This window comes from Sminthopsis crassicaudata, chromosome X, assembly GCF_048593235.1.
Source record: "Sminthopsis crassicaudata isolate SCR6 chromosome X, ASM4859323v1, whole genome shotgun sequence".
In the NCBI taxonomy this organism is placed as follows: Eukaryota; Metazoa; Chordata; class Mammalia; order Dasyuromorphia; family Dasyuridae; genus Sminthopsis; species Sminthopsis crassicaudata.
The window spans coordinates 53202092-53214686 of record NC_133623.1 but is presented as its reverse complement, the minus strand read 5'-3'; the positions used below and the strand labels follow the sequence as shown (position 1 = coordinate 53214686).

Sequence of the window (12595 nt, the reverse complement as noted above, 5' to 3'; positions counted from 1 at the left end):
TTATGTATAAGCTACCCACGCCGTGTTGGGAATGCTAAATAAAAAAAAAAAAAAATCCTTGTTCCCAAAGAGGTTATGTGGTGAGGGAAGGGGGGGAAACAATCAATGCAGAGTGAAGGAAATCAAGAAATGTTTTTGTTTATTATGGACTATATAATCTAGAATGTTCTAGGCAACCAAATCGCTTAGGTTCTGGGTGGGGGCCCATGGAGCTACAGGCCGAGCATGTGACTGGTACGGTACAGAAAGACCCCAGGAGCACAGGGCCTAGATTGTGACTAGTATGTAGTACACAGGAAAAAAAAATCATAACAAAAATCAGTATAAAGAAAGAGTATTACAAAACACAGATAAAATAATTTCTATCTTATGAAAAAATACCAGCAGCAACACCCACATTAAAGTTATTGAGTCCTTCTCATGCTGAAAAGTTGTGGTGGGCTTAGTGTTTGCTCTGAGCCCTTGGTTTGGTCTAGATCTAGAGTTTAAAGGAGGTTTAGGAAGCATTTAATCCAAAGCGCTCATTTTACAGATAAGGGATCTGAGGGGGAAGAAAGGGGCTGGTGGCGCTGGTTTAAAGTAAAGAATGTGACTAATATGACACAGAAATGCCCCTAGAGAAACGGGCCAAGAATTTGACTGGTATGGTAGAGAAAGGCCACAGGTATTATGGGACTAGCATGTGACCACTACGGTACAGAAAGACCCCCAGACAACAGGCCTAACATGTAACTGGTACAATGCAGAAAGACTCTTCAAAGCTCCGAGCCAAGCATGTGACTACTATGTTACAGAGGAAACCATATAACTACGGGCTTAGAACATGACTACTATGGTACAGAAACACCCCTGCAACTATGGCTGTAGCAAGTGACTAGTTTGGTATAGAGAGACCCTCGCAGCCGTTGGCTTAAAACATGACTACTAAGGTAGAGAAAGACTCCTGCAGCTATAGGTCTAATATGTGACTGGTCTGGTATAGAGGGAACCATGCAACTATGGGCCTAGAACATGATTACAATGCTAATAAAAGACCCCTGCAGCTATGGGTGTAGCAAGTGACTGGTATGGTATAGAAAGATCTTTGCAGCTACTGGCTTAGAACATGTCTACTAAGCTAGAGAAAGGCCCCTGCAGTTATGAGTCTAGCATGTGACTGCTATGGTAAAGAAGGGGCTACGGGCCTAGAACATGACGATTATGGGACAGAATGACTCATGCAGGTTTGGGTGTTGCATGTGACTGGTATGGTATAGAGGAAAGCATGCAGCTAAAGGCCTAGATTATGACTACTAAGATAGAGAAAGGCCCTTGCAAGCTACAGGTCTAGTATGTGACTGCTATGGTGTAGAGGGAACCATGCAGCTTTGGGCCTAGAACATGAGTACTATGGTACAGAAAGACCCCTGCAGCTACCACCTAGCATGTGACTTGTATGGTACAGAAAGACCCCAGGAGCCCTGGACCTAGAACAAGACGAAGATGGAAGAGAAACACCTACTGGAGCCCTGAGCCAAGCATGTTACTATTATGCTATAGAAAGATCCTTGCAGTCACTGGCCTAGAACATGACTACCATGGTGTAGAAAGACCCCTGCAGCTTCAGTTCTAGCATGTGACTAATGTGGTACAGTGAGCAGCTATGGGTCTTGTATGTGACTGGTATGGTACAGAGGAACCATGCAGTTACGGTTCTAGTATGGTACAGAAATAGTCTCCATAGCCCTGAGCCTAGTATGTGACTGGTATAGTATAGAAAGACCCCTGCAGCTATAGGTCTAACATGTGACTAATATGCTACAGAGGGAATCATGCAGCTATGGGTCTAGCATGTGACTGGTATAATACAGAAGAAACAATGCAGCTAAGGTCCTAGTATGGTATGGAAACACTTTCCATAGCCCTGAGCCTAGTATGTGACTAGTGTGGTTAGAGAAAGACCCCTGGAGGTACACATATAACATATGATTAATATGGTACAAAGGGAACTACGCAGCTATAGGCCTAGCATGTGAGAAAGACCCCTGGAGCTACGGGCCTTAAATACTTGAAGGTGACTTGTATTGTACAGAGGGAACCATGTACTTATGGGCCTAGAACATGGCTACTATGGTATAGAAACACCCCTCTATCCACAAGTCTAGCACAAGACTAGTATGGTACAGAAAGGCCCCTGGTACTATAGGCCCGGCATGGGACTAGTGTGGTACAGAAAGGCCCCTGGTACTATAGGCCCGGCATGGGACTAGTGTGGTACAGAAAGGCCCCTGCTACTATAGGCCCGGCATGGGACTAGTGTGGTACAGAAAGGCCCCTGCTACTATAGGCCCGGCATGGGACTAGTGTGGTACAGAAAGGCCCCTGCTACTATAGGCCCGGCATGGGACTAGTGTGGTACAGAAAGGCCCCTGCTACTATAGGCCCGGCATGGGACTAGTGTGGTACAGAAAGGCCCCTGCTACTATAGGCCCGGCATGGGACTAGTGTGGTACAGAAAGGCCCCTGCTACTATAGGCCCGGCATGGGACTAGTGTGGTACAGAAAGGCCCCTGCTACTATAGGCCCGGCATGGGACTAGTGTGGTACAGAAAGGCCCCTGCTACTATAGGCCCGGCATGGGACTAGTGTGGTACAGAAAGGCCCCTGCTACTATAGGCCCGGCATGGGACTAGTGTGGTACAGAAAGGCCCCTGCTACTATAGGCCCGGCATGGGACTAGTGTGGTACAGAAAGGCCCCTGCTACTATAGGCCCGGCATGGGACTAGTGTGGTACAGAAAGGCCCCTGCTACTATAGGCCCGGCATGGGACTAGTGTGGTACAGAAAGGCCCCTGCTACTATAGGCCCGGCATGGGACTAGTGTGGTACAGAAAGGCCCCTGCTACTATAGGCCCGGCATGGGACTAGTGTGGTACAGAAAGGCCCCTGGAGTGCCGGGTCTAGAATGTGATTAGCACTTGTGTCTGAAATAATAAGAAGCCTGACTTTCCCCTTATTCCATTGGCAGTGTCCAGATTTCACTCTGTTTATTCAGGGGGAAACCCTAGTTCCTTGTTGTGCCATTTGTGTGGCCGGGCCCCCAGGGTTGGTCTTAGACACAAAATTCCACCAGGAATGGCAGAAGGATTTCATTCTATGGAGAAATTAGCAACTATTCTCTAATTTAATCTGAGAGAACTACCTAGAACACGCAAAATTTAAGTAACTTTCTACAGAAATCAGAGCTGGGACTTGAATTCAGGTTTTTCTCAGCAGGAGGGCCAGCTCTCTAGAGCTGTACTGCTACCTTTGTGTATAATAAAACTTCCTGTACAACAGGTACTGAACAAATACTTGTTTATTTGGCTTCAATCAACATTTGAACCCAAGATCTTGGACTTCACAAAACCAGATTGGAGTTTCCTATATGTGGGGCTACCAAAGTTTCAAGAGATTAAAATTCATCCAAGACCTGGCTATCTTTATCTGCAATGTTTTGGCTCACTTTCCCTTACTTCCCCTTTTTCTATCCCATTTCCTGTCCCACCTTGCGTCCCCTCCCCCCTAATTCTCTGGTCTAACCCAGTTTTCTCCTTCCTCCTTTCTTAGCAGACGTCCCTCCCATATCCGCCACACCCTGCAGTGTAAGCAATTGTGACGCATTCAAGTCACGGAATTGTACTGGGCTTGGCCAATAGAAATGCCTTTGACTTATCAGCCTTTCTGTTCCTAAGCGCTGTCTGTATTGGCTCCTCCCCCCCATTGTTAGGCATTTCCCTGTCACCCCAGGCCCTGGAGCTTCAGTCTCGAGGAGAGCGTTGATGGCGCTTGATGCCATTTCATGTTCTCCGTAACTTGCTATTCCTGAGGTAAAAAATGGCCTCCTACAAACCTCCGGATAGCAAGGCGGGTCTTGCCGAAGGTGCGGGAGACCATTCTTCCCTCGCCAGCGCTTTTAGCGCCCTCGGTGACCTCGAGGCTCTGGGTGAACCTCTCGGGCCTAGTAGCCAAAATATTCGTGGTACCACCCCACTGACTGAAACACTGGAGGCGGTCAAGCAGACCGACCCCCTCAGGGTGAGTAAGGTGACCGAGACTGAGATGAGTGAATCAAGTGAGGTGGCTAACTCAATCTGGCCAAGAGAGGGGGTAGCTGAACAGATGGTGTCGAGCGAGGTGGTGGCTGAACCAATGGGATCGAAAGAGGTGGTGGCTGAACCAATAGGATCGAGTGAGGCAGTGACTGAACCAATGGGATCGAGCAAGGCGGTGGCGGAAACGAGCGAGGCAGTGACGGAAATGAGCGAGGCAGTGACTGAACCAAGCGAGGCGATGGCGGAACCGAGTGAGGTGGTGGCGGAACTGGACGAGGAGGTGAAAGAATCGAGTGAGGCAGTGGTGGAGTCCAGCGAGGCGGTGGCTGAATCGAGTGAGGCGGTGGCGGAATCGAATGAGGCGGTGGCGTTATTGAGTGATACAGTGATGGAGTCGAGCGAGACGGTGGCGCTGGCGCAATCGAGTGAGTCGGTGGCGGAATCGAGCAAGGTGGTGGTGGAGACAAGTGAGGCGGTGGCTGAATCGAGTGAGGCGGTGGCTGAATCGAGTGAGGCGGTGGCGGAATCGAGCGAATCGGTGGCGGAATCGAACGAGGCAGTGGCGTTATCGAGTGATACAGTGACGGAATTGAGTGAGACGGTGGCGCTGGCGCAGTTGAGTGAGTCAGTGGCAGAATCGAGCGAGGCGGTGGTGGAGTCGAGCGAGGCGGTGGTGGAACTGATGGAATCAAGCGAAGCGGTGGCGGAGTCGAGAGAGGTGGTGGCGTTATTGAGTGATGCAGTGATGAAGTCGAGCAAGATGGTGGTGCTGGCGCAGTCGAGCGAGGCGGTGGCGGACTCAAGCAAGGCGGTGGTGAAGTCCAGCGAGGAGGTGGTGGGGCTGATGGAATCAAGCGAGGCGGTGGCGGTGGTGCAGTCGAGCGAGGCGGTGGCGGTGGTGCAGTCGAGCGAGGCGGTGGCGGAGTCCAGAGAGGCGGTGGCGGAGTCCAGAGAGGCGGTGGCGGTGGCGCAGTCAAGCGAGGCGGTGGCGGAGTCCAGCGAGGCGGTGGCGGTGGCGCAGTCGAGCGAGGCGGTGGCGGAGTCCAGCGAGGAGGTGGCGGAGTCGAGCGAGGCGGTGGCGCAGTCCAGCGAGGCGGTGGCGGAGTCCAGCGAGGCGGTGGCGGTGGCGCAGTCGAGCGAGGAGGTGGCGGAGTCGAGCGAGGCGGTGGCGCAGTCCAGCGAGGCGGTGGCGGAGTCCAGCGAGGCGGTGGCGGTGGCGCAGTCGAGCGAGGCGGTGGCGCAGTCGAGAGAGGCGGTGGCGGAGTCCAGCGAGGCGGTGGCGGTGGCGCAGTCCAGCGAGGCGGTGGCGCAGTCGAGCGAGGAGGTGGCGGAGTCGAGCGAGGAGGTGGCGGAGTCGAGCGAGGCGGTGGCGGAGTCGAGCGAGGCGGTGGCGCAGTCGAGCGAGGCGGTGGCGGAGTCCAGCGAGGCGGTGGCGCAGTCGAGCGAGGCGGTGGCGGAGTCCAGCGAGGCGGTGGCGGAGTCCAGCGAGGCGGTGGCGGAGTCCAGCGAGGCGGTGGCGGTGGCGCAGTCGAGCGAGGCGGTGGCGGAGTCCAGCGAGGCGGTGGCGGAGTCGAGCGAGGCGGTGGCGGAGTCGAGCGAGGCGGTGGCGCAGTCGAGCGAGGCGGTGGCGCAGTCCAGCGAGGAGGTGGCGGAGTCGAGCGAGGAGGTGGCGGAGTCGAGCGAGGCGGTGGCGCAGTCCAGCGAGGAGGTGGCGCAGTCGAGCGAGGAGGTGGCGGAGTCGAGCGAGGCGGTGGCGGAGTCGAGCGAGGCGGTGGCGGAGTCGAGCGAGGCGGTGGCGCAGTCCAGCGAGGCGGTGGCGCAGTCGAGCGAGGAGGTGGCGGAGTCCAGCGAGGCGGTGGCGGAGTCCAGCGAGGCGGTGGCGCAGTCCAGCGAGGAGGTGGCGCAGTCGAGCGAGGAGGTGGCGGAGTCGAGCGAGGCGGTGGCGGAGTCGAGCGAGGCGGTGGCGGAGTCGAGCGAGGCGGTGGCGGAGTCGAGCGAGGCGGTGGCGCAGTCGAGCGAGGCGGTGGCGCAGTCGAGCGAGGAGGTGGCGGAGTCGAGCGAGGCGGTGGCGCAGTCGAGCGAGGCGGTGGCGCAGTCGAGCGAGGCGGTGGCGGAGTCGAGCGAGGCGGTGGCGGAGTCGAGCGAGGCGGTGGTGGAACCGATGTCACGAATCGAGGAGGTGATGGAATCAAGTGAGGCGGTGGCGGAACCGATGTCACGAAGCGAGGAGATGATGGAACCGAGCGTGGCGGTGGCAGAGTCCAGCGAGGCGGTGGTGGTGGCGGTGGCAAAGTCGAGCGAGGCGGTAGTGCTGGCAGTGGCTGAGTCAAGCAAGGCGGAGACCGTGGCGGAGTCGAGCGAGGCGGAGGCAGTAGCGGTAGCGGTGGAGTCAAGCGAGGCAGTGGCAGTGGCGGGTGAGGCGGTGGTGGTGGCAGTGGCGGAGTCTAGCAAAGCGGCCACGGAACTGATGGAACCAAGTGAGGCAATGGCAGAACCGATGGAATCCAGCAAGGCAGCGGTGGAATCAAGCCAGGCGGCTGTGGAATCCAGCGAGGCGGTTGTGGAGTCAAGCGAAGCAGTGATGGAACCAAGTGAGGCGGTGGCTGAACCAACAAAACTGAGTGAGTTTACAGAACCAGTGGGACTAAAAGAGCCAGTGATAGAACTTAATGAGCCAGTGACAGGATCTGATGAGACTGTGACTGAACCTTATGTACCTGTGATGAGAGAAACTGAGCCAGTTATGGACGCTAAGGAAGCTCTAATAGGATCGGATAAGACTGTGACGGGATCCAGTGTTACTAAGATGGAACTTAAGGAACCCGTGGTGAAACCCAAAGCGATTTGCCCAGAGAATCAAAGTGAGCCTAGTGGAGAGAACGAGCCCAATAGAGAGAACAAACCAAGTCAGCAGAGTGGAAAAAATGAAGAGAATATGCCAAAAGAGCCTGGAGAGGCGAGTGGGTTGAGCGGGGCAGGAGATATGAGAGAGACAAGCTCCCCCATGGAGGCAAGCGGCGGCATATTAGAGGCAAGCGGCGGCGTATTAGAGGCAAGCGGCGGCGTATTAGAGGCAAGCGGGCAGGCAAGTCGTGGATTGGAAGCAGGCGCAAGTGGGCCCCTGGAAGCAAGCGGACCCCAAGGAACAAGCGTGTCCCAGGGGGCAAGCGGATCCACTGGGGGACAAATGGCGTCCCTGTACGTAGGCGACCTCCATCATGATGTGACCGAAGCAATGTTATATGAGAAGTTCAGTCCAGCGGGTCCCATCTTATCTATTCGTGTGTGTAGGGATATGATCACCCGGCGTTCCCTAGGATACGCCTATGTTAACTTTCAGCAATCATCAGATGCTGAGCGGGTGTTGGAAACCATGAACCTGGATGTGATCAAGGGCAAGCCAGTTCGTATTATGTGGTCCCAACGTGACCCTTCACTGCGCAAGAGCGGTGTGGGAAACATTTTTGTTAAAAATCTTGAAAAGTCCATTGACAACAGGGCCCTATTTGATGCTTTCTCTGGCTTCGGTCATATTCTGTCCTGCAAAGTGGTCAGTGATGAGAATGGCTCCAAAGGCTACGGCTTTGTTCACTTTGAAACTCAAGAGTCTGCTGAAACAGCTATAGAAAAGATGAATGGGATAATTTTGAAAGACCTCAAAGTATTTGTGGGTCGCTTTAAATCCCGCAAAGAGCGAGAATTGGAACTTGGAGCGAGAGCTAGAGAGTTCACCAACGTTTACATCAAGAACTTTGGAGAAGACATGGACAATACTAGACTTAGTGAAATATTTGGAAGATTTGGGAGGGCTTTGAGTGTAAAGGTAATGACTGATGAAAGGGGGAGGTCTAAAGGTTTTGGATTTGTTAGTTACGAAAGACATGAAGATGCCCAGAGAGCTGTAGATGAAATGAATGGAAAAGAACTCAATGGAAGACAGATTTATGTAGGCAGAGCTCAGAAAAAGGGAGAGAGGCAGACAGAATTGAAACGCCATTTTGAACAGATTAAACAAGACAGAAATACCAGGTACCAAGGGGTCAATCTTTATGTGAAAAATCTTGATGATACTATTGATGATGAGCGGTTGAGAAAAGAATTCTCCCCATTTGGTACAATTACAAGTGCAAAGGTCATGATGGAAGGAGGACGCAGCAGAGGCTTTGGATTTGTTTGTTTTTCAGCACCAGATGAGGCTGCCAAGGCAGTCACAGAAATGAATGGCAGATTAGTAACTAGTAAGCCTCTGTATGTAGCGCTAGCCCAGCGCAAAGAAGAACGCCAAGCGCACTTGACAAGCCAGTATATGCGGAGAATGGCTAACTTTCAGCCCTTTGCCAATCCAGTGCGCAGTCCCTACCACCAGCCAACACCATCTTCCAGCTATTACATGACCACTGTACCATCCTCTCAGACCCGCACTTCTTACTATCATTATGGTCACCTTCCCCAACTCAGAACAACTTCTCACTGGGGCCCTCCAAGTGGAAGACTTCACCCATTTCCAACTGTCTCTGGTGTCATCAGGCCCGAGGCTCCTAGAGCCCCATATAATCCTATGCGAGCTGCTTCGGGCCAAGTTCCAAGAATGATGACCACCCAGCGCGTCGTCACTCCATCGAATCAGCTGTTCGGGCCGCCCCGTCCACCATTCATTCCCACTCTGCGTGCAGTTCAGCAATATAAATATGCCGCTGGTGTCCGCAATCCAAAGCATTTTGAGGTACCGATGCAAATTAACATACCGCAGCCTGCTGTCCATGTTTCCACCCAAGAGGTATTAACGGCCTCCATGTTAGCAGCTGCCCCTCCCCAAGAGCAAAAGCAGATGTTAGGAGAACGGTTATTTCCACTCATTCAAGCCATGCATCCTGCTCTGGCTGGTAAGATCACAGGCATGCTGCTGGAAATCGACAACTCCGAGCTTCTTCACATGCTTGAGTCTCCTGAATCCCTCCACTCCAAAGTGGACGAAGCTGTGGCTGTCCTGCAGGCCCACCAGGCGAAAGAAGCTACCCAGAGAAAAGCTGCAACTCCTTCCAGGCTTCCACCAGATTAAACAAAGTTAGTATTCACAAAGCTCAATACCTGGTTCACTCAAAAAGTTCCAAGCACAGAAAAACCTAAGTGTTACCAAAAAAAAACCCCCCAAAAACAAAAAAAAGGCAACCAAGTTTATACCAACTTAAAAAAAGCAACCAAGTTTAACACAACAAGTTTAAAAAAACAACCAAGCAAGTTTTAAAAAGCAAAACAGAAAGAAGAAAACAACACAACAACAAGTTTAAAAAAACAACCAAGCAAGTTTTAAAAAGCAGAACAGAAAGAAGAAAACAACACAAACAAGAAACTGTAGAAATACAACTAGCGCAAACAAGATAGAAAACCATTGAGCAAATAAATCTAACTCTTCAGTTCTAAATTCTTGTCTCAGTAGTCTATTTATTTAACAAAACCAAAACCCTTAAAAAAAAGCCTAATAAAAATCCAAAGTGGTAACATATAAAAACCCAGATAAATTACTTGGCGTTGAGGGAGGGGAGAAAAAGTTTTCATCACATATCAAAAACTTAAATGTATATTTTCATTTTAAAAACTCAAATCTAGCAACTATTTACATCTAAAGCCACTGGAGCACACAAAATGACACATCTCAGTCACTTTAAGTCTCCATCGTGGACAGAGGTCTTTTAATAGTGGCCCTATTTTAGATAACATATGGGAGAAGTGCCTGCCACAATAAAAATTCTGCAAAGAGTAACAAAACACAGGGCCCTTACTACATTTACATAGCAGATATTCACAGAATAAAGAAAATGGGGAAGGGGGCAAGAGATACAGAACTCTAGGAAAGATTGCTTTAGAACTCTAGGAAAGATTGCTTTAGAACTCTAGGAAAGATTGCTTCTAAAATCTTAACTGTATTTCCAATTTTCCAGTTTTATATTTTATTTGGTAAATGGACATTCATCGAACCATTTTCAAGGATGTGTTTACAAAATGTGATTATTGGTACATACACACAGATATATTTTGTGTAAACATACACATATGTGTATATATTTTTATATATACACGTGTGTGTGTGTGTGTGTGTGTGTGTGTGTGTGTATATATGCATTTGGTTATTTAAATTTTCTCCATTATCTTTTGGACAACTTGGCTGAATCACAGGGGTCCACAGAAAACAGCAATTAACAGGTTTTTACTGTACACTTTTTACTGATCAAACACCATGCTGAGCCCACAAAATACAAAGGCAGAAATTAAACAGTCCCTGCTCTAAAAATATATATATTCTAATGGAAAAAATGATGTGTATATATCTATGTATACACTAAGACACAGCAGATAGAAAGATAAAGCACTAGAACATGGGGGGGGAACCATGGATGGCCTATGAAAGGTGGCATTTGAGTATCAAAGAGAACCAAAAGTTCCAGGGGTAGCACTGGGGGGGGGGGGGAAGCATTCGCCATAAAGGAAATACATGGAAAGAAGAGCTGCAGCCTCAGGGTGCAGAGACTGGATGGAAAAAGCCGTGGAAGTGGATTGAACAGGTAAGAAGTGGACAAATTCTGAATTACTCAAGGACTCTGAAAAGCTGCAACTTTCTAGTTGGGAGGATATTTTAATATTTTCAGAAGAATCAAAAGGAACATTTTCATTCTGAAGGGATGTTAGGAGATGCTACCTGTGTCATGCCATGGCATATAACTCTGCCTTCTCCAAGTCCATCTAGACCACTCCTCTTAATAGGAGGAAACTGAGGTTTAAGGCCTAGTGACTTGTCCAAATTCACCTACAGGATCATAAAGCTAGGGCAGGGCCTCTGCTCTTGGGGGTATTTCAAGGCATCCATGAACTTGGATGGGAATAATCACAGCTTAATTTTCAATTGCCTCTAATGGAAATAATATAGCATTTTCTCTAGTAATATAAAAAAAAACCATGATTCTCAGCAGGGGGGGTCCACCAGCTTTAACAAACTGCCATCAAAGGGGCTCAGGGCACCAAAACTGTTAAGAACTCTCCATCTAGAGCTAGAAGGGGACTTGGAGACCATCAAATCCAGTCTTCATTTTACAAATAAAGACATAGATTTAGGGAAGTTCAGTAACTTGTCCCTAATGGCACAGATGGTAACAGTCATGGGTCAAATTCAAACAAGTCTTTTGGCTCACTCTTAATCTGGCTCTATTTCTGCCCCACCACAATGCTTTCATGATGATGTAGCAAGCAAACCTACATAATTTGGACTGATTTCTTTAGATTTCTCTGAATAAGGGGATTTGAGCTTCTTTTAAAACTTTTATTAATTTTTAATACAGCATTTAAACTTCTTATAGGACAACTGACACACTTAACTGCTCAAAAGGATAGCATATCCTGGACTCCTGGACCCTTATTTTCTCTTCTATGTCTTTAATGTGTCACACAGTGGTTTAAATCCTAGCTTTCAACAAATGATTTTTTTATTAGCAAGGCTTCTTGAAGATGCTAAGGGATCTTTTTGATGAGTTTGCACGCAAGACAGGGGAGCAGAATCTAGGAACTCAGAGCCAATATAATGCTTACAGTAAAAGAAATGACAAAAGTGTCAGTGATGACTGAGATGACAAATGACAACATGCATATTAATAAGTACCGGGTGGCATTCAATCACTGTCCAATATTCTTAGTCATGTTGAAGGACAATGAAATCTCCAAATACAGCACCTCCAAAGGGAGGCGGGACCATCGCCCAACAGACACCCGCAACTTAAAAAGTCAGCAGTAAAGTGACAAGGTTATACCTACTTTGGGGAGTGCTGGTGGGGATTATACACTGCCTGTTTGTCATAAGAGTGTACAGGGCCAAAACAGCAGACTTAGAAGGATAATACTGAGGTCTACATTCAATTGGTGACTGAAGTGACTGGTCAGTTAGCTCAGTGGGGGGTGAGGAGCAGTCAAGACTAGTTATTCACACTGACTGCTTGACTGGTTTCAGTTCAGATGGTTAAACCCAACTGGTGTGAGAAGGCGCAGTCTACTGATATTGATCAAGTTAGGTAAACTCATCAGAAAAAAAAATTAAATGTGGAAACAGATACACATTCCCCACCACAGGAGTCATCTGTTTCATATTCTCTCTCAGATACTTTTCCCCATTTCTGTGAAGAAGAAAATCCCTAAGGATATTCATTATCAACATATAACGCATTTAAATAATGCAGGGACTTGACAAACAGACACAAAAGCCTGGCAAGGAAGCCCTGAGGTGGACAGTCCAGTCAAAAAACCCTATTGTTCTCCTGAGTGACTGACAGAGATTACCTCTGGCAGCCTGGCAATGTCTGCCTTTTGTTGCTGTGTGTCACAGCCATAATGTTATTCAAAATATGTTTTGGACTGAATATGAAAATCCATCAAAAAAATATTTGTGCTCCTGGATTTGGGAGGGAAAATGTGTACAGAGAACTCAATCCTTCAGCTTCCTTGCTCCTATTTTCCACTGAAGGCCGCAGATTTCCTCCCTA

The 12595-nt window shown here is 49.2% G+C and overlaps 2 protein-coding genes across 6 annotated transcripts in view; one reads left to right on the top strand and one right to left on the bottom strand.

Moving 5' to 3' along the window:
* The window catches only part of TENM1 (teneurin transmembrane protein 1), a 3105198-nt gene that overhangs the window by 2654859 nt on the left and 437744 nt on the right, over positions 1-12595 (bottom strand). The gene's annotated exons all lie outside the window — the stretch shown is intronic.
* On the top strand, positions 5223-9461 carry LOC141548368 (polyadenylate-binding protein 1-like). The gene is made up of 3 exons (XM_074277224.1): positions 5223-5328; positions 6115-7116; positions 7159-9461. The coding sequence occupies exons 2-3, from the start codon at positions 6235-6237 to the stop codon at positions 9130-9132; spliced, it is 2856 nt and encodes a 951-aa protein (XP_074133325.1). The 5' UTR covers positions 5223-5328; positions 6115-6234; the 3' UTR covers positions 9133-9461.

Excerpts from the sequence above, each read along its gene's own strand:
- LOC141548368 (XM_074277224.1), top strand. The coding sequence starts at position 6,235 with ATGTCACGAATCGAGGAGGTGATGGAATCAAGTGAGGCGGTGGCGGAA. Across the intron at positions 7,117-7,158 it reads TATTAGAGGCAAGCGGCGGC|GCAAGTCGTGGATTGGAAGC; the intron begins GTATTAGAGGCA and ends GCAAGCGGGCAG.